The 18543-nt window shown below is 55.8% G+C and overlaps 4 protein-coding genes across 8 annotated transcripts; 3 read left to right on the top strand and 1 right to left on the bottom strand.

Moving 5' to 3' along the window:
- Nucleotides 1-75: 75 nt before the first annotated feature.
- CATSPERZ (catsper channel auxiliary subunit zeta) lies at nt 76-4548 on the top strand. Of its 3 annotated transcripts, none has more exons than XM_081153566.1 (5): nt 76-363; nt 1826-2192; nt 3214-3290; nt 3485-3551; nt 4305-4548. In XM_081153566.1, exons 1-5 carry the CDS (start codon nt 343-345, stop codon nt 4412-4414), a joined length of 642 nt encoding a protein of 213 aa, XP_081009692.1. In that variant the 5' UTR covers nt 76-342; the 3' UTR covers nt 4415-4548. The 3 variants fall into 3 exon arrangements, with proteins under 3 accessions (XP_081009692.1, XP_081009691.1, XP_081009693.1); XM_081153565.1 differs by having other exon boundaries at nt 3211-3290; nt 4305-4542; XM_081153567.1 differs by lacking the exon at nt 76-363 and adding an exon at nt 1110-1187 and having other exon boundaries at nt 3211-3290; nt 4305-4499.
- A 699-nt stretch (nt 4549-5247) lies between these two features.
- On the top strand, nt 5248-12377 carry ESRRA (estrogen related receptor alpha). 3 transcript variants are annotated; one of them, XM_081153494.1, is made up of 7 exons: nt 5248-5457; nt 6891-7227; nt 10122-10335; nt 10498-10626; nt 11041-11208; nt 11306-11575; nt 11999-12377. In XM_081153494.1, exons 2-7 carry the CDS (start codon nt 7066-7068, stop codon nt 12256-12258), a joined length of 1203 nt encoding a protein of 400 aa, XP_081009620.1. In that variant the 5' UTR covers nt 5248-5457; nt 6891-7065; the 3' UTR covers nt 12259-12377. The 3 variants fall into 3 exon arrangements, with proteins under 3 accessions (XP_081009620.1, XP_081009618.1, XP_081009619.1); XM_081153492.1 differs by having other exon boundaries at nt 10219-10335; XM_081153493.1 differs by lacking the exon at nt 11041-11208 and having other exon boundaries at nt 5383-5457; nt 10219-10335.
- A 338-nt stretch (nt 12378-12715) lies between these two features.
- On the bottom strand, nt 12716-13918 carry TRMT112 (tRNA methyltransferase activator subunit 11-2). Its single transcript, XM_081153584.1, has 4 exons — nt 13749-13918; nt 13553-13654; nt 13348-13437; nt 12716-13259 (listed from the first exon to the last, which is right to left on the bottom strand). The coding sequence occupies exons 1-4, from the start codon at nt 13824-13826 to the stop codon at nt 13152-13154; spliced, it is 378 nt and encodes a 125-aa protein (XP_081009710.1). The 5' UTR covers nt 13827-13918; the 3' UTR covers nt 12716-13151.
- A 349-nt stretch (nt 13919-14267) lies between these two features.
- PRDX5 (peroxiredoxin 5) lies at nt 14268-17338 on the top strand. The gene is made up of 6 exons (XM_081153578.1): nt 14268-14639; nt 15895-16029; nt 16528-16659; nt 16732-16770; nt 16928-16989; nt 17093-17338. Exons 1-6 carry the CDS (start codon nt 14475-14477, stop codon nt 17196-17198), a joined length of 639 nt encoding a protein of 212 aa, XP_081009704.1. The 5' UTR covers nt 14268-14474; the 3' UTR covers nt 17199-17338.
- Nucleotides 17339-18543: the final 1205 nt, after the last annotated feature.

The following is an 18543-nucleotide window of genomic DNA, read 5'->3' on the forward strand; positions in this document are numbered from 1 at the left end:
TGGGGGGGGGCTGGGGGCCGGCCGCTTCCTGGCACGCCAGGCCTCCGGTGACACTGCACCCGCGTCGGTTGGGGCGGGGCACGGCCCCCTTGGCTGTGACCCGCCCGCGCCTCCGCTTGGGGGCCGCGGAGCAGGGTCCGGCGGAGGAATCTCCCAGATGGGCTGTGCGTCTCCGACGCCCGCACAGCTACCAGGGGCGAGGGGACCCGGAGAAATAACCCTATCGAGCGTGGAGGGCTGCAGCGCCATTCGGGGCGGGACCCTGCCCCTCCCCCTTCCTGGAGCGCGACCCCCTCTTCCTCGCGCGAGGCCTGAGGCGACTGGGTCCGTTGGGGCAGAACCATGGAGGAAAAGCCTTTCAAAGTAAGAACTCCCCCTGAGCCCCCCACCCGGCCAGCCCCGACTCGCTGAACCTGGGCCCCTGGCTGTCCTCTCACCCGGTCCACTCAGTGCTCAGTCCCTGCCCCAGCCTGCTCTCCCTGCCCTCCCCAGCTCCCCGCCGTCCTGGGCTTTCCTCGTTTTTTTCTTTTTTTATTGAATTTATTGAGGTGATATTGGTTAATAAAAGTATATAGGTTTCAGGCGTACAATTCTATAATACATAATCGGTACACCTGAAATCGATATACTTTTAAAAATATATATATCTTTATTGATTTCAGAGAGAGGAAGGGAGAGGGGGAGAGAGAGAAACATCATTGATGAGAGTCATTGACCGGCTGCCTCCTGCGCGCCCCCTGCTGGGGATGGAGCCCGAAACCCAGGCATGTGCCCTGACCGGGAATCCAACTGTGATCTCCTGGTGGATGCTCAGCCCCTGAGCCACGCCCAGCCGGGCTCTATATACTTTTTACTAAGTCTCCTTCCATCACCGCCCCCCCCAATACCCTCCTCTACCTTCCTCCAACCCCTTTCCCTCCGGTAATCACCATACTGTTGCTGGTGTCTATGAATTTTGTTGTTTTGCTTAATGCCTTCACCTTTTTCACCCAGTCTTGCAACATCCCCTCCCCTCTGACAGCTGTCAGCCTGTTCTCTACCTTTGAATCTGTCTCTATTTTGTTCGTTAGTTTATTTTGTTTATTAGATTCCACATATGAGTGAAATCATATGATACTTGCCTTTCTCTGACTGGCTTATTTCACTTAGCATAATGCTCTCCAGGTCCATCCATGCTGGAGCAAAGGGTAAGATTTCCTTCTTTTTTATGGCCGAGTAGTATTCCATTGTGTAAATGTACCACAGCTTTTTTTTTTTTTAATATATCTTTATTGATTTCAGAGAGAGGAAGGGAGAGAGTTGAACTATCAATGATGAGAGAGTCATTAATCAGCTGCCTCCTGCACGCCCCCAACTGGGGATCGAGCCTGCAACCCGGGCATGTGCCCTGACTGGGAATTGAACCCTGATCTCCTGGATCCTAGGTTGATGCTCCACCGCAGAGCCATGCCTGGTCAGGCTGTACCACAGCTTTTTTATCCACTCATCTACTGTTGGACACCCAAGCTGCTTCCAAATCTTGGCTATTGTAAATAACGCTGCAGTGAACATAGGAATGCATATATTCTTTCTGATTAGTGCTTTGGGTTTATTTGGATATATTCCCAGAAGTAGAATTGCTGGGTCATATGGCAGCTCCATTTTTTTAATTTTTTGAGGTAACTCCATAATGCTTCCCACAGTGGCTGCACCAGTCTGCATTCCCAACAGTGCATGAGGGTTCCCTTCTCTCCACATCCTCGCCAGCACTTGTTGTTTATTGATTTATTGATGATAGCCATTCTGACAGGTGTGCTGGGCTTTCCTTGTTGTATGTGGTCCACAGGCATTGGCCAAGTCTTCCGGCCATCATGACTCAGTCAAGCCGAGCTCCAAGAGTGACATCCGGAATCTGTGGACCATGGCCACGCTGTCACAGCCCAAGGTGAACGTGCAGCTTACACATGTTTATGAGGACTCTGAACAGGAGAGCAGCAGTGTAAGCAGCGGTACTGGCCACTGGTACAACCAGGAGAAGGCCGGTCCTGACTCTGACTCTGACAGGGTCTGGGAAGAATGGAGTGACACAGATAAGAAAGCCAGCATCAAGCAGGGGGAACTGGACGACTACACTTCGTTGGAGCTGAAGCAGCGTGCAGGCAGCTCCCCGAGAAGCGATTCAGAAGGAGTTGAGGATCCCAAGACCAAGATGGGTCAGTGTGACCTCACTGGGCTGTGAGAGCCCACAGGGCAGGGTGCTGGCCAGGGCCTCAATGTCTGTTGGTCTAAAACGCCCGGGAAGCTGTAGGATCCAAGTTTCTAGGATTCTCTGGGGGAGGGGGCCAGCTCTAATCTTTCACACTTTAAATCAACCAGACATTCTTGGGGCGCCCCCTACCGGGCAGGCATCATACAAGGTCCTGTGGCGGGGCATTCCTGGTCCCGGAGAGGCACGCAGGAAACTGTTCAAAGTCCGCGTCATTAGGACTGTGCTTTTAATGGAATCACCAGGATAGTTGAGAGAAGGAAGTTAATTTCTTGTCGGTGATTTTTCACCGGTTGAGGAGGTGGCTGTCATTTATTCACCCATTGGTGACAATTTTTCAGTGCCTACTTCATGCTGGGCACTTTTTGGGACTTTCCTCTCCCTTCTCACCCTCCCCCAGCCCTTCATCAGATGATTGGAACTGATCTAATAACTGCCACTTATTGAGCGTTTACTGTGTGCCCAGGCACTGGGCTTTCCTTGTATGATCACCTTTAAACTTCACAACCTTCATAAGAGGTTATTCTTTCTCTCTCTTTTTAAAAAATTATTGATGAGAGAGAGGGAGAGAAACATTGACACTGATTCTTGAATGTGCCCTGTGTGCCCTGAATGGGGATTGAACCTGCAACCTTGGTGTATTGGGAGGATGCTCTAACCAACCGAGCTACCTGGCCCGGGGTTATTCTTATTACCCCATTTTACAGAGGAAGAACCTGAGAGTCAGAAAGCTTCAGTCACTGGCCCTAAGTCTCACACAATGGGGCAGTCAGAACTAGAACCTTGGTGGGTAAGACAATAAAGCCTAGGGCTGTAAATCACTGTGCCATACTGTTTCCCACTAAAGTGGCACCTGGAACTGTTCTCTGAAGGTCACTCTCCCTGCCCAATGCCACCCTATACATCTCTGTTCCAGAAAAGACCCAGCAGTCTGCAGATGACTAATCTCTTTTCTCTTCTCCCAGAAGTATCGTCCTCGATATCATCACCCAGTATCTTGAAGCACACACCCCATCGAGCCTACTGGGTGGAGCAGCAGAACAGGGTTGGAGGCACCTAGGAAGACTGGGGATTTTAGTGGGGTGGGAAATGGGCAAGTTGGAGGTTCCTGAATGAAGGGGATGGGGTGGTTTGTAGGGTGGAGGGGCAGGTAGATTGGTTGGGGGTCTTGGGCTGGAGGCAGCCGGTGGGGCAGAGCTGGGGTCTCTTGGACATCTGAGCCTCTTGCTGCCTCTTCAGCTGCCGCTGCCCCTGATAGAACTCATGGAGAGTGAAGCTCTGGAAATCCTCACCAAAGCCCTCCAGAGTGAGTCCCTCCCCCAACTCCCATGAGACCTTGGGGGATTTGGCAGGGTTTGAGCCCCTGGGAGTGGGATTTCAGGATGTGTCTGCCTTGTCAGATTCCCTTACCACTCACAAATATTATAGGAGCCCCACAAAAAGTAAAAAGTGGGGGGACAGGAAAAGGAGACCCAGTGAGGGGAGATCATGGGGTAAATGTGAGGGGCCTGGGCTCCAGCTTAAGTGCAGCCCCCCTCTAGCCGATATGGTTTTTCTAAGGCTGTTTCTCTATCTGCCCAATGGGGATGACAGTCTTTGTGTGGCCTTGGCCCTTTCCCTGGGTAATGTGAAGAGCTTTGGACAGTGGATTATTTGGGTACACTTTCACTGATTTGCCCTGCTTATGATATGAGGGGTGGGGGCTACCTAATGGCTAATGGTGAGTGGTCCAAGAGGTGTCCAAAAAGCTATCTGCTACCACTGCCCTAGATGAGGCCTGCAACATTTCCTTTAATCTGTGCCCTCGTGCATCCTCTACCTTAATATCCTATCCTGCTCCACATCCCCCATTTATTCGGAGGACAGTCTATGACCTGAAACAAGGCGGGCAGGGCCCAGTATCTTGGAGATTCGAAGTTCCCCAAACTAACACAGACCCGAACGCTCAGAGCTCCTGTCAACCCAAGTCACCCGCGGATCCTCAAATCACACATGTGGCATCTGCTACTGGGGAGGCAATGCCTCTGCTAACCGCCCTGAGTGGAGCTCTATCCTCCAGGCTACCGGTCAGGGATCGGCAAGGATCACTTCCTGACCAAGCAGCTGCAGCGATATATCGAGGGTCTCAAGAGGCGCCGGAACAAGAGGCAACACGTCTCGGTGCACTGAGAGCACCGCATCAGGCTCGAGTGACTGCCCAACTTCAGCCCCGTCCCTGTCCTGCCCCGAGACCCAAGCCCCAAGCCCGACCCTGTCCACGTGGAATTTGAACCTTAGAGAAATAAAAGAGTCTGTGCAAGGTCTGTGAGTCAGTGCGTGGCTGTTTGCGTGAGGCGGACGCGCACGTGGCCCCGCCTTTCCCCATGACCTTCACTCGGTCACCGCAGTGACCTTGAGCGTTCTCCGTTGGGGCCATATCAGCTCCGTCTTCCCGGGACTCGAAATCCAGGACTTCTTGCATGTTGTAGGTCTGCTTCTCCCATCCCGGGTTCCGCAGCTTTGTGGGGATATTGGGTCTGCGGTCCAAGATCCCAGAAGGTGTTATCTTGGGGGAAAGGGAAAAACGGAAAGTGGCAGCGCTTGCCCTCCAGCTAGGGCATGATAGGCTCCGCCCCTCATGCATATGCAGATTATCAGCCTCTCCGCTAGTCAGGCCCTCTCATTTACATGTCTGTGGTCTCCCCGAGCGACTCGCCCACTCCTCCTGCGCACAGCGCGTCCCGCCTCCTTCGTTACGTAAAAGCGTTCCCGGCCCCACCCCCTCCCCGAGCCTCTTCGCGTCTCCTCTAATCACGCCCCCTTCGGCGGCCGCCTATGCCAGTGCCGCTGTGGTTCGCGGCGGCGGGGCGGGACCCTCGTGAAGGCCCGCCCGCTGCTTCGCCTGCTCCTTCTCTACTTGGCCGGGCACTCAGGCGCAGCCCGCTCCACTTGTCTGATTAGCATAGGGCGCCGGGCCCCGCCCCCTGCTTTGCATGCGCACGGCCGGCCCCGCCCCCGCTGTCAGCTGGAGGAAGCGGAGTAGGAAGCGGCCGCGATGTCCTTTTGTGTCCTACAAGCCGCCGGCGCCGCCGCCGAGTGAGGGGACGCGGCGCGGCGGGGCGGCGCGGCCCGAGGAGGCGGCGGAGGAGGGGCCGCCAGCGGCCCCCGGCTTACCCCGGCGCTCCGGGCCGCTCGGCCCCCATGCCTGCCCGCCCGCCCTGCCGGAGCCCCAGGTCCGGGGGCGGAGGGGAGCGCGGCTGGGGAGGTGGGCGGGAGGGGGCGGGGGCCATGTGCGAACGCGGCCGGGAGGCGGGCGGGGGGCGGGCTCCAGGCGGGGTCCGGCTCTGGGACCCGCTCGGGTTAGGGTCGGGACCGGCCCGGGTCACGGTCGGGACCCGGTGGCCAACCAGACGAGGTTAGGGTCCGGGCGGGATCCGGCGTGCAGGTCTTAGTGTGCCGGCCCGGGGCAGGGGCCGGCGTTGGCTCCCGCTGCAAACCCTAGCCAGGGCCGGGCTTGGGCCTCGGATCCAGTCCTAGGGCAGGGTTCAGTCCTGCACCTGGAGCTCGCCGAAGTCCCAGGGGCGGGCCGTGGTGGAAGATGGGGAGGGTTCCCTGCCGGGGAAGGGGCTTTTAAGACCACGTGGGGGCGCTCGCAGGGGCCTTGGGCCACTCTCCTCTCTAGGTCAAAGGTCATCGTACCGGCAGGGGAGAACTTCCTCCTCCTTGGCACTCCCCATTTACTTCCTGATAACCTGATAGAGGTCCCCCGCGGGCGGAGGGGGAAGGGAGCACTGCAACTTTAGGCAACTTCCCGTAGGTGTGCGCGGGTTGGGGGGGGCGGGGCACCCCGGAGGTGGAGGATTCTGCGGCAGCCGAGTGTAAGAGTGAAGGTGCTGGCGGGTGGGGTGTGGGGGGTTGTGCAAGGAGGTGGAGCCTTAGAGTGGGCCTGCTGGTGTAGGGGGCAGTGCGTCAGGTGTGAAAGCTCTGAATATGTTTCTACAAGGGTCTATGCCTGTTAGTGTGGGGCATGGTGAGAGTGTAAGAGTATGAGTGTGTGATTATGAGTCTTGAGCGTGACTTTGCTCATGGGGTATGCACTTCGGGAGGAGTGAATGAGCATGAATGAGAACTGGGCTTGGGACAGGCCAACTGTGAGAGTGAGCATGTGAGGACACCTGAGAACCCAGGCGAGTTGGAGTGTGTGAGGGTGTGAACACATGTGTGTGAGCACATCAACTGCTCCTGGGTTTGTGTGTGTGTTTGCACTCTCCAATGGAGGATACCCAAATGAGAGGGAAATCACCGAGGTCCCTGTCTGGAGAAAACTGAGAGATATACCATTTCTAGTTGAGGATTCCAGATGGGGTTGAAGGTCACATGGGGCCAAGGTTACCTTGCTCCCTGGTCTGGGTGAGAGTAAGGGGCTTCTAAGTGGGAGACTTGCTGCCAGTTACTGGCCCTGGAGGCTCTGGAGACTCTTCCCAGGGCAACAACTGGGGGGCCCCTTTCATGGGCAGCCCTTCCTTGGACTCTGTACCTCCTCCTTCCCCCTTGCTGATACTGGAAGCCTGGCCCCAGGCCTGGGGTTGGGCAACCAGGGTGGCAGGGTGTCTCTCCATCCCCCATCCCAGCACCTCCCTGTGTCCTGATGGGTTTCTCCCCACAGGTGACCAGCGCCATGTCCAGCCAGGTGGTGGGCATTGAGCCTCTCTACATCAAGGCAGAGCCAGCCAGCCCAGACAGCCCAAAGGGTTCCTCCGAGACTGAGACTGAGCCCCCTGTAGCCCTGGCCCCTGGCCCAGCTCCTACTCGCCACCTCCCAGGCCACAAGGAAGAGGAGGATGGGGAGGGGGCTGGGCCTGGTGAGCAGGGTGGTGGGAAGCTGGTGCTCAGCTCCCTGCCTAAACGCCTCTGCCTGGTCTGTGGGGACGTGGCCTCCGGCTACCACTATGGTGTGGCATCCTGTGAGGCCTGCAAAGCCTTCTTCAAGAGGACCATCCAGGGTGAGCCCCCACCCCCACTTCTGTGCCCTTTGCCTTCTGGGCCTGGCACTAACCCAATTGGTGCACTGCTGAGTGGCACTAGACCCCCAGACTGCCGTGGTAGCACTTGGGGTTGGCAGCCTGGTATTCCCAGGCCCTCTTACTTTCAAGGAATGCTCTTTCCCTTAAAAGTTAAATAGAGCCACCAGGATGTGTTGATGGGCTGGATGTGGGATGTGAGAGAGGACCCAGGATGTCTCCTAAGTTTCTGGGTATGACAGGCCCAGCACTTTCCACAGTGGCTCTGAAAAACTTGAGACAGCCTCTGCCTGCTCCTAAACTTTGTTCTTGCTTCTGGCAGCTATTGGCCTCTCACAAGCATAGAAAACCCTCCCCCCCCTTCCTTTATGTTGATTTCCCCCAAACAGCACTAGTACAGGGCAGGTTTCATAGCTGAGAGGGGCTACATCCTATTTTAGCACCTAACTTTAAAAAGACTATTAGGCATCCTGCTAATAGTACTCAGGGAATTTTTCTCACTCAGGAAAGCATATTAAATATGAGTGAGCAAGGTGGTGATGTAACAAGCAGTACTTGGGATGTGCCTGTTACTTGCATTTTTATGTAAACCTCTGGTTACTTTGGGGCTATAACATGTATAATTTTTGAGAACATTTCTTGAGTGCTTACATTCATGATCTCAGGTACCCCCACAGCAACCTATAAGGTGTCAGCAATGTTATAGCTGAGGCCCAGAGAGGTTTTTAAAAATTTGTCCAAGTCCCAAAGGTAGAAAATGGCAGAACTAGGATTTGAACTTGGTTCAACTCAGGTCCAGAGTCGAGCTCTTAAATGCCAGATTGCTGCCTCTGCTTATTACTAATAACTGAACTTTGGACAGGTGCCTCAAATGATTGTGACATTCCAGCGAGTTTTGACTTTGCCATTGCCAAGACCCACTGGTCTAAAACCTCTGTGCTCCCTTCTGTCTCTGAAGCCCAGTGAGCCAACAGGTTCAGATCCAGTTGTCTCCTGCCTACCCTGCAACCCTTCCTTCTCTGCTGACTCAGTTGACAAATGTTTATTGAGCACTAGCCATAAACAGTAATCACTTATTGAATATTTAGGTATTATGAACCATGCTGAATGTGTTACCTCAATTACCCCCTTGAATTCTCACAACTCACCTTTATAAGGAGTACTGTTTTTATTACCCCAGTTTTACAGATGAGAAAACAGTATTTGAGGGCTTAGATATGGGACTTGTTCAAGGTCACACAGATAGTCCCCAGGCAGCTTCCAGAGCCTTCACAAAGCTGTGCTCTGCTGCCCTGGCTACTGTTCCAGGCATGGAAACTAAGGCAGGACTGCAGGTCCTTAAATGGTTTACATGCTAGCTGAGAGGAGAGAGAAAACAATGAATTGCACACAATTGTTATAGTACAGCTGTATAAGTGCTGGAGGGTGAGGATCAGGATGTGTACCAAGGAACCTAGCTGGGTCTAGGGCTCTGGAGGACTTCCCTGAGGGGGTGTCTTGAGCTGAGTGTGGAAGCCTGGGTAGGGTGTAGGAGAAACACGCTAAGGGCATATGGCTGGTTATGTCATTCAGTCCTTGAAGTAGCCCTGCAAGGCTGGGAGGGCTGCCATGCACCAGCTATGAGTGCCCACTATGTGCTGGGCCTGTTCCAAGCATTGGAGACAGTTCTGGCCCTTGTGGAGCTGACACTAAAGTCAAGAGACAGATAATAAAGAAGATAAACATATATATATATATATATATATATATATATATATAGCATATTAGATGGTGCTGAGAGCTGATGAGAAACTATTAAGCAGGGGCAAGTGCTGAAGATGTCCACAGGGGGCTTGTGGCATTCTCATCACCCTTCACAGGGTGGCCAGGGAAGGCCTCCATGAGGTGACAACAGGCAGAGATCTGAAGGAGGGAAGGGAGCTGTGGGCCCTGAGTTAGGGGCTTGGAGCCAGAGCAGAGTGCAAGGAGGGTGTCACAAGGGGTGAGGAGGAGCAGGGGTGCAGGCCTCAGGCTGCAGGGTTCACTGGGCTTTTACTCTGAGAAGGGAAATCACTGGCGGGTTTTGAGCAGGGGAGGGACAGGATCTAACTTAGGTTTTATAGGATGCCTCTGGCTGCAGTGTGGAGACTAACAAACAGGCAAGGGCAGAGCAGGAGGCCATGTTAGGAAGTAAAGGCCACCAGGACCAGTTGATGGGTTGGATTTGGGGTGTGAGACAGAATCAAAGATGTCTCCTAGATGTCTGCTTGAGCAACTGGACCAATAAAGTTGGTTTTGGAGAGGTAGATCAGGGGCTCCATTTAGGACAGGTTAGATTTGTGTGGCCTTCTAGTCAGACATGCAAGATATCGAGGAGGCAGTGGGATATGAATCTAGAGTTTAGGCAGGTCTAGGCAAGAGACATAAATCTGAAAGCCCATGGCTTAGGTACAATTGCCATGGGAGTGAGACAGGTCTGAGGGCAGCCCTGGGGTGCTTCAATGGAAGGAGCACAGGGAGGTGCACAGAAACCACAAAGTGGCCAGTGAGATGGGAGGAAAACCAGGAGTGTGTCCTAAAAGCAAAGAAAAGTGTTTCAGTGTTTCTAGGAGTGGGATAGGATCAATGGTATTAGATGCTCCTTTAGGCCTTGTAAGATAAAGATGAGAATTGACCATTGGAGGTAGCAATGGAGAGGCCATTTTAACCCTTGAAGAGAGCAGGTGAGGGCAGTAGAGCCCAGAGATGTGGCTTGACAAGAGGCCTGGGGCAGATGTAGTCTGACTCCCCTGGTCCCAGCCCTTCTTTTGCCCAGACAGGGGCCCCCAGCCCAGCAGCCATTCCTCTCACTGCCCCGGGCTTCCCTGCCCCACTCACGGCACTCCTGCTTTCCCCAGACCTGTGCTTGCCGGGGGCGAGTCAGGGCTCTCCTGTCTGCTGGGCCTCCTCCAGGCCCTGGGAGGCCGCCACTGGAGCCCTGCCTCTTCCTGGCAGGGAGCATCGAGTACAGCTGTCCGGCTTCCAATGAGTGTGAGATCACCAAGCGGAGACGCAAGGCCTGCCAGGCCTGTCGCTTCACCAAGTGCCTGCGGGTGGGCATGCTCAAAGAAGGTGAGTCCTGGGCAAGGGCCTTGGCGAGGGCTGGGGGAGCTGGGTGCATGGGGCTGGAGAGGGCAAAGCCTGAGAAGTTCTGGTGGAATGGATTGGGCAGGGGGGCTCTGTAGAGCAAGCCACCCCCAGCCCCAAGGACACAGCCCTGTCCTACAATTCAAGGGGTACGTCTGGACCGTGTCCGGGGTGGGCGACAGAAGTACAAGCGGCGACCAGAGGTGGATCCACTGCCCTTCCCAGGCCCCTTCCCTGCTGGACCCCTGGCAGTAGCTGGAGGCCCTCGGAAGACAGGTGAGAGTGCTCTGGGTCCTTGGAGCTCTAAGGTCTAGATTGGGCTAGGACATGAGAGGCTTATCTGGCGTCATTCACTGAGGATAGGTTATTTTGGGCACTGGAACCCCAAACTTCCCTTTATCTATTCACATCCATTTTCCCCAAAAAGCATTTTTGAAAATACCTTTTTCTGTCAGTCCCTGAGTAGTACAGCTGGGAACAGGGAAAGGTTTTCTAACACTCAGAACCTGTTCACAAACAGACTGACTTCCCCTAGGAGATAGGGAGAGCCCTTCCTGGAGAAAGGTGTCTGAGCCTGCTACCCGGTGGCCATTGAGGAAGGCCATGGGGGGACTGACTCTGGGAAGATGTTTGACCACAAAGGGCCAGCAAGGTGGTGATTTCGAGTGCCTCTTCCAACTGTCACTGCAGCCCCAGTGAATGCACTGGTGTCCCACCTGCTGGTGGTAGAGCCTGAGAAGCTGTATGCCATGCCCGACCCAGCGGGCCCTGATGGACACCTCCCAGCCGTAGCTACCCTCTGTGACCTCTTTGACCGAGAGATTGTGGTCACCATCAGCTGGGCCAAGAGCATCCCAGGTAAAGGGCCAGGTGATGCGGGCTCCTGTGGGTAGGCCAGGCCATGCCCAGCTCTGGTGCACCTGCTCAGCCAGGTGTGCTCCCCACTGTCCTCCAGGCTTCTCATCACTGTCGCTGTCAGACCAGATGTCAGTACTGCAGAGCGTGTGGATGGAGGTACTGGTGTTGGGTGTGGCCCAGCGCTCACTGCCACTGCAGGATGAGCTGGCCTTCGCTGAGGACCTGGTCCTGGATGAAGAGGGGGCACGAGCAGCTGGTCTGGGGGAACTTGGGGCTGCCCTGCTGCAGCTGGTACGGCGATTGCAGGCCCTGCGGCTGGAACGGGAGGAGTATGTCCTGCTGAAGGCCCTGGCCCTTGCCAACTCAGGTGAGTCTGGGTAGGTCCTGGCAAGTCTCCAGAAGGCCCTCTATAACTGATGGTGGCACAGTACCATCAGAACAGTTACTTGCTGAAAGCCACAAAGGCAGGGGCCCAGGAACTGCACGTACGCAAAGGCAAGGCAAGGGCAGGCCCAGGAACTGCACATACAACTTTAAGCCCTAGTGCCATACTTACTGGAAAGGTGAATGATTTAGTGGGAGGGAACGTGGGGGGAGGACAAGAAGGGGGGCCACAGTTGAGAAAGGGTGGGCTCTGGATCACGGGCAGGAGCAGTGTTGCCTCTGTCAGCCAATCAACAAATCTGTGTCTGGCTCCTGTGTAGGCCCCATCCCTCAGTGCCAAGCAGATGTGGGTTCTCTCCTTCCTGGAGATCGCCCACGTTAACAGCTGTCTCCTCCCTTCTTGCAGACTCTGTGCACATTGAAGATGCTGAGGCTGTGGAGCAGCTGCGAGAAGCTCTCCATGAGGCCCTGCTAGAGTATGAAGCAGGCCGGGCAGGCCCCGGAGGGGGTGCTGAGAGGCGGCGGGCAGGCAGGCTGCTGCTCACACTACCACTCCTTCGCCAGACAGCGGGCAAAGTGCTGGCCCATTTCTATGGGGTGAAGCTGGAGGGCAAGGTGCCCATGCACAAGTTGTTCTTGGAGATGCTCGAGGCCATGATGGACTGAGGCAAGGGGTGGGCACGGGTGGGGGTGCTGGCAGGACCCGCCCAGCATGGGGTCAGCCCCAAGGGGGCAGAGCTGGGGTCTGGGCAGTGCCACAGCCTGCTGGAAGGGCCAAGGCAATACCATCAGCCCCTGGGAGCAGGCCCTACACCCTCCTCTCCCCCTTCCTTGGGGGTGTTAGAAGCTGGGAACGTATGTGCCCAGGCTCTGGGCACAGTGCTGCCCCTTGCAAGCCATAACGTGCCCCCAGAGTGTAGGGGATGCTGCAGAAGCCATAGGGGGCTGCAGGGGATGTGTGGGGGAGGGGGGGCAGAAGCCTGATCTCAGGGAGGGGAGGGAGTGGAGGCCACAGTCTCCCAGTGGGTGATGCTTTTGCTGCTGCTTAATCCAACCCCCTCTCCAGAGCAGAGGGAAATTTGGAGAGCAAAGGCCCCTGCCCCCTTGGCTCCTCTCATCATTTGCATTGGGCATTCTGCCCCCCCCCCCCCCCCTTGAAGCAATAACTCCAAGCAGGCTCCAGCCCCTGGACCCCTGGGGTGGCCAAGGTCCCCCATCAGCTCCCACCTAGCCTCCTCAGGGGGTAGGGAGAGCACTGCCTCTATGCCCTGCAGAGCAATAACACTATATTTATTTTTGGGTTTGGCCAGGGAGGCACAGGGACATGGGGCAAGCCAGGGCCCAGAGCCCTTGGCTGTACAGAGACTCTATTTTAATGTATATTTGTTGCAAAGAGAAACCGCTTTTGGTTTTGAACCTTTAATGAGAAAAAAAATATATCGAGCTCAAGAACACTGTGTGGCGTGTCACTGGGTCAAGAGCTGGGAAAACATGTGACAAAACCAACAGAATATAAACAAAAATACGATCACAGTATGAAAAACTGATGTCTGGCACGATTAAGTCTCAGTTTCTTCATCATTCAGCAGCATGTTGGGGATCCCACGGGTGATGGGGAACATACGTCCAGACTCTGGGCACTGCAGGGTTCCCTCCACCACCTCCACCTGCAGAGGAGTGGGTAACAGAGCTGAACACTGGCAGCCTCCTGGTATGGCTGTGTAGCTAGGAAGCAACTGATAGGCCAGTTCTCACCTCGAGCAGCACGTGGTGCATCTTCCTCAGAAATGTCTCATCTTGCTCATACCCCTGAACTGGCCCTTTGGGCACCTCGTCCAGACGCAACTGTGGGCAAGAGGCCTAAGTTATCTCTGGGCATACCCCGACCCTGGCCAGGTGCAAAGGGCTGTGGTGAGACCAACCCTCAAAGGGTGTGCACAGGCAAGGGGAGGGTCCTCACGTGATCGGCCGCCTCCAGAAGCGCCGGCCACTCCACTTTGGGTATCATACGCGCCACGAAATCCGGGTTGAACTCCACGGGGATGACGCGGACCTCGGTGGCCTGCGGGGCGGAGGGGTTTAGTTAGGCAGGCGTCGGAGCCTAGTTCCCCAGTCCCTCCTGGGAGAAGGGCGCCAGAGCGTCCCCCATGTGGTACCTCGAGGCGCAGGGGGAATCCACGGGGTCCCACCCCTCGGACATGCGAGCTCAGCAAATTGTGAGTTAGCAGCTTCATGTCGCCTCAACACTCTTGCCTGCCTGAACCGGAAGGAAGCAGACACTCCGCTGCGTCACTTCCGGAGCCGCCCCGCTCTCTATCCAATCGCACGGCGGGGAGGAGCGGAAGCGGCGAAGTTGCTGGGACTTCCGGCGCTCGCGGGAGCGGAGGTACTGCAAAGGCCTCGCAGCGTCAGGCGTTGCTACTTGAAGCCTACCGGCAGGAGGTTGCTACAGTGCAGCCCGGTGGTTTTCGCTGAGCTAAACCTCCACTCGCTACAAATCATATACAGTGCAAATCGTATGCAGGGGCCTTCGTTGAATGCAAAATAAACGTGTTTTACTCCTACGTAGGCGCCTGAAACCGTCGTCTCCTGACCCTCGCTTCGGTTAAGGAACGGAAAGTGCCCCAATCCGTTAGTTAGGCCCAGAGCAGCGCTCCAACCTTGTAGGCAAATAGGAGTTGGTTCGGCCCATTTGTCCTGCCCCTAATGCAAATAAGCCTGTCGTGCCAGCTCCGCCCCCGACGCGCGGCCCGGGCCTGCCCTTTGGAGGCGGCCCGCCTCTTGCAGGGTTTCTGCGGCACCGCGATTCAGGCCCCACCTCCCGAGGCCGCCCGGGGGCGGGGCGATTGTGGCCTCGGGACCCGGTGTGCGGCTTCACCGGGATGTGCAAGCTGGGCCGCCTGTGGGGCTCAGGACTCGCCCGGGCCGTTGCCGTCCGTTGTGCAGCAGCGGCGGGGAGCAGAGGGTGCCGGGAAGACGGCCTAGAGTGGACGCGGAGCGGAGCCCGCGGTTTCAGAAGCGCCGCAGCCGCTATGGCCCCGATCAAGGTGACCGCTGGCCCAGTCCGGCCAGGCCTGACCCCTCTCCCCGCCTCGTCCATCTCTCCCAGGCCCTCCGTCGCGCTCGAGGCAGCCGCCCCCCGCCCCAGCCCCTCCTGCCTCCCTCTCTTCCTGCCCTGGACCTCTCGCCGCCGCCCTAGACGCCCTCCCGTCGTCTGTCCCGCTCTCCTCCTCACCAAACCCCGTGGCTGCCCCACCACTGTCGCCAGTGTTAAGGGCTTCGTGCACCGTCTCCTGAGATGGTCCCCGAGGCCGCCGGGCCTTGTCTTCCACACTCTGCGTCACCCTCTGCTGGGGTCTCCACCATTTTCAGGCGATTGACTACCAAGGCCTCCCCCACCTTCCGGACCTCCTTTGCCCCAGGGTCCCCCCTTTCAACCCTCACACATAGCCCCCGCTGTACCCTCTAGCACGCTTTTGTCAGGTTGTTGGGCCTCACTCTCACCCCATCTTCTGAAACGTGTTGTCGCTTAGAGCCCCTGCCGTGTCTCCCCGATTCCACTCCAGCCACAGCCAATTCCCGCCGGTGGGCTGAACCGTCCCTGGCTCCTTAGAACTACCCCCCCGCCCCTCCCCCAGACTCTTCCGAGACCTCCCTGTGCCTCAAACTGCTCCCAACCCCCCAACTTTCCCTCCCTTTGCCGCCCTCCTGCCCATGAAGCCCTCAACGCCCCAGGTAGACTGGTCCTTCCTCTTCGACAGATTCCTTTTTTTATTCAGTACCTTTGGGATGTAGGGACCTGCACCCCCCTCTCCCCAAGGAAAACCTTTCCCACCTTCTGCTGTCCTCCCCTTTTCTCATCTTGGGGGTGGGGCACAGGATCCTCTCCCTCTATTTTTGAGGTCCTCCCTCCCCCCAAATACAGCCCCCTGACCCTCCTCCTCCTGCCCAGTTACAGCACTTCTTTCCTGTGCATCAGGCAGCTTGTTTCCTCAACGCCTTGCAACACCTCCAAAGCCTCTCCCTTTTTCTGTTGCCACCAACAGGCCCTCAAAGAGGAATAGGGCCAACTTGAAACCTGGAGGATGTGGGGTAACTAGGCATTGCGGGGAGAGGGAAGGGCCGCAGGGAGGGACCTCTGGAAACTCTGACAGGGTTGGGCTTCCTGCCTCATGTCAACCCTGGCTTCACCAGCCCTGGCTCCTGGGCCCTGTCCCCTTGGCTCTTGGTTTGCCGCCCTTCCCTTGGCTTCCCTACTTGTCCCCCACTCTCTGACCCTTAACTTGGTGCCCTTCCCTCTAGGTGGGAGATGCCATCCCATCTGTGGTGGTGTTTGAAGGGCAGCCTGGGAACAAGGTGAACCTGGCAGAGCTGTTCAAGGGCAAGAAGGGGGTGCTGTTTGGAGTCCCTGGGGCCTTTACTCCTGGTTGTTCCAAGGTGAGGCCCTGCCCTTCTGGGGCTCAGCAGTTGGGATCTTGGGAACATCTTTGCACTGTTCACAGTCCTCCATGTTGTCCCCAGGCAGCTTGCAACAACAGGATGTGGATGATATGGCAGTTAAAAAGCATTCCAGAGTGTTCATCAAGCAAATAGAGTCTGTGAAAAGGCAGTGGTACCAGGAATGTAGGAGAAAGGGTATTGCCATGAAATCTAACACCTCTTATTGACCCTGCTGGGTGACAGGCACTATGGAAGGTATTGGGTAAATAAGACATAATTATGCCTATGTTCCGGAAGTTCATGGTCTTGACCACAGAAATCTTAAGTATGGATCTGAGCTCCCTAGTGGCCAAGGCAAGAAGGAACTGTGGCTTACACAATTCTCATGGTCTGATGAAAGGTGTTGAAGCAGGGAAATGAAATCCAGGAGATAAAGGATAGGTGGAGGAGCAGAGGCAATTGTCCCTTTGCTGAGTCTTCGTTTTCCCTCCCCAGACCCACCTACCAGGGTTTGTGGAGCAGGCTGAAGCTCTAAAGTCCAAAGGAGCCCAGGTGGTGGCATGTCTGAGTGTTAACGATGTCTTTGTGACTGAAGAGTGGGGACGAGCCCACAACGCAGGAAACAAGGTGAGGTGTGGGTCCTGAGGGGATCAGGGGCCAGGCAAAAGATTTTTCTTGTGACCTTTATTTTATCTTTAGGTCCGGCTCCTGGCTGACCCCACTGGGGCCTTTGGGCAGGTGAGTGCAACCCCCAACCCCCACCCTACAGGGTAGTCTCTCTGCTAGGCCTTGGAAGCAGGGATTTGGAGGGACATGACCAATGTGGGGAGCAGCTGGGGAGCTTGGTCTGTTCTTGGGTTTCCTGACCCTTTTCTCTGCCTCTCTCTTGACTTAGGAGACAGATTTGTTACTGGATGATTCATTGGTGTCCCTCTTTGGGAATCGAAGGCTCAAGAGGTAAAAGTGGGAGGATCCTCCATGGGGTTCCCCTGCACCCTCCCTCTCTATTCCCAGCCTCCAGGTCCAGCTGTTGTGACCCACCGTACCCTTTTTCTGGCAGGTTCTCTATGGTGATAGATGATGGTATAGTGAAGTCCCTGAATGTGGAACCAGATGGCACAGGCCTCACCTGCAGCCTGGCCCCCAACATCCTCTCACAGCTCTGAGACCCTGGGCCCAGGCATACTCCTTCTACTCTTTCCTGTTACACCTGCCCAACCAGGGGCAGAGGGCCCCAGTCCAGCCTCAATTGGGGCCACCCAGTTGAAGCCTTGGCCAGATTTCTGCAATAAACACTTCTGGTTCATGTCTGTCTCCTTGATCTTGATTCTGAATTGCTGATTTGCTATGGCTCAGGCCTCATGACAGTCACAACTGTGAGGGTGGTAGGCAGGGGCTGAGGGAACACTGATATAGGGGACCTTAATTTAATTTAGAAGGTAGTCAGGGAAGGCCTCTTTTTTTTTTAATCCTCACTGAGGATATTTTTTCCATTGCTTTTCAGAGAGAGTGGGAGGGAGAGAGAGAAAAAGAGAAACATCCATGTGAGAGAGACACATGGATTGCTTGCCTCCCACACAAGCCCCAACCAGGGCCAGGGATCGAGGTTGCAACTGAGGTATGTGCCCCTTGGCTAGAATCAAGCCTGGGACCCTTCAGTCCACAGGCCAGCGCTCACCACTGAGCCAAACTGGCTAGGACAGGGAAGGCGTCTTGAAGGAGGTGTTATGATGCATCAGTCTGCAAGCAGAGAAAGAGCCAGTAGTCTGAAGAGCAAGGGAAGGAGCAGTCTGTGCAGAGGGAGCATACCTGGAAAGGCCTAGGCAGACAAAGGCTTGGCTTACACCCAGAACTTTTGCATTTGATCTCTGGGTGCTGGTTAATCTCATTCAGACCATAAACTCTTGAGTAGAAACTTTGGCTCTAGGCACCCTTCCAACCTGGCTCTAGGCATGCCCCAGCCCCACCATTTTTTCAGACTGTTGAACCCTCCCCAGGAGCACCCACATCCCAGGAAGGGCCCCTGGCACCTTGGGACCATCTGACTGGCAGAAAGAGCTTCATCAATAGAGGCAGTGCTGGTTCAGTCCAGGAGGGCTCGCTGGAAGAGGAGACTAGGTGAGCTGTGGAGGGGAGAAGATGGCGGTAAGGCCTGACCAGTGTGGGGTGTACTGTGAGCGGACAGGGATCAGGGAGGCCACCAGAATCTGGGGGTGGGGGCTGTTGCCTTCTGTAGGCCCTGCCCTTGGGCCTTTGCCTTTTGTCCCTGGGAAGCCATGTGCTTAGCAGCAAGCAGTGATTATTAGGCCTCTGCTGGGTTAAGAGCCCACAGTCTAAGGCAGGGCAGATCCATCAGGTGAAGTAAAAGTTGTCAACGCAATTCCGTGGGATATGTCAGCTGAGCATAGATGAAGTCAGGAGGCTTTGGCTAGAAATAAATGATGGAGATTTATTCAAGGGTCTTAGGGTTTGCAAACCACAAGCAACTAGGCAATGCCCAGAGTGTTCGAA

The sequence above is a fragment of the Miniopterus schreibersii genome (assembly GCF_964146895.1).
Source record: "Miniopterus schreibersii genome assembly, chromosome: 12".
Taxonomy (NCBI): Eukaryota; Metazoa; Chordata; class Mammalia; order Chiroptera; family Miniopteridae; genus Miniopterus; species Miniopterus schreibersii.

Bases quoted from the DNA above. Each gene is read 5' to 3' on its own strand.
- CATSPERZ (XM_081153565.1), top strand. From the start codon at position 343: ATGGAGGAAAAGCCTTTCAAA. The intron at 3,291-3,484 runs GTTGGAGGCACC...CTGCCTCTTCAG, and splicing joins GGGTGGAGCAGCAGAACAGG to CTGCCGCTGCCCCTGATAGA. The intron at 3,552-4,304 runs GTGAGTCCCTCC...TCTATCCTCCAG, and splicing joins CCTCACCAAAGCCCTCCAGA to GCTACCGGTCAGGGATCGGC.
- ESRRA (XM_081153492.1), top strand. From the start codon at position 6,903: ATGTCCAGCCAGGTGGTGGGCATTGAGCCTCTCTACATCAAGGCAGAG. The intron at 10,627-11,040 runs GTGAGAGTGCTC...CTGTCACTGCAG, and splicing joins TGGAGGCCCTCGGAAGACAG to CCCCAGTGAATGCACTGGTG. The intron at 11,576-11,998 runs GTGAGTCTGGGT...CCCTTCTTGCAG, and splicing joins CCTGGCCCTTGCCAACTCAG to ACTCTGTGCACATTGAAGAT.
- PRDX5 (XM_081153578.1), top strand. From the start codon at position 14,475: ATGTGCAAGCTGGGCCGCCTGTGGGGCTCAGGACTCGCCCGGGCCGTT. The intron at 16,030-16,527 runs GTGAGGCCCTGC...TTCCCTCCCCAG, and splicing joins TTACTCCTGGTTGTTCCAAG to ACCCACCTACCAGGGTTTGT. The intron at 16,660-16,731 runs GTGAGGTGTGGG...TTTTATCTTTAG, and splicing joins CCCACAACGCAGGAAACAAG to GTCCGGCTCCTGGCTGACCC.
- TRMT112 (XM_081153584.1), bottom strand. From the start codon at position 13,826: ATGAAGCTGCTAACTCACAATTTGCTGAGCTCGCATGTCCGAGGGGTG. The intron at 13,438-13,552 runs GTGAGGACCCTC...TCTTGCCCACAG, and splicing joins TTCTGGAGGCGGCCGATCAC to TTGCGTCTGGACGAGGTGCC. The intron at 13,260-13,347 runs GTGAGAACTGGC...ACTCCTCTGCAG, and splicing joins TGCACCACGTGCTGCTCGAG to GTGGAGGTGGTGGAGGGAAC.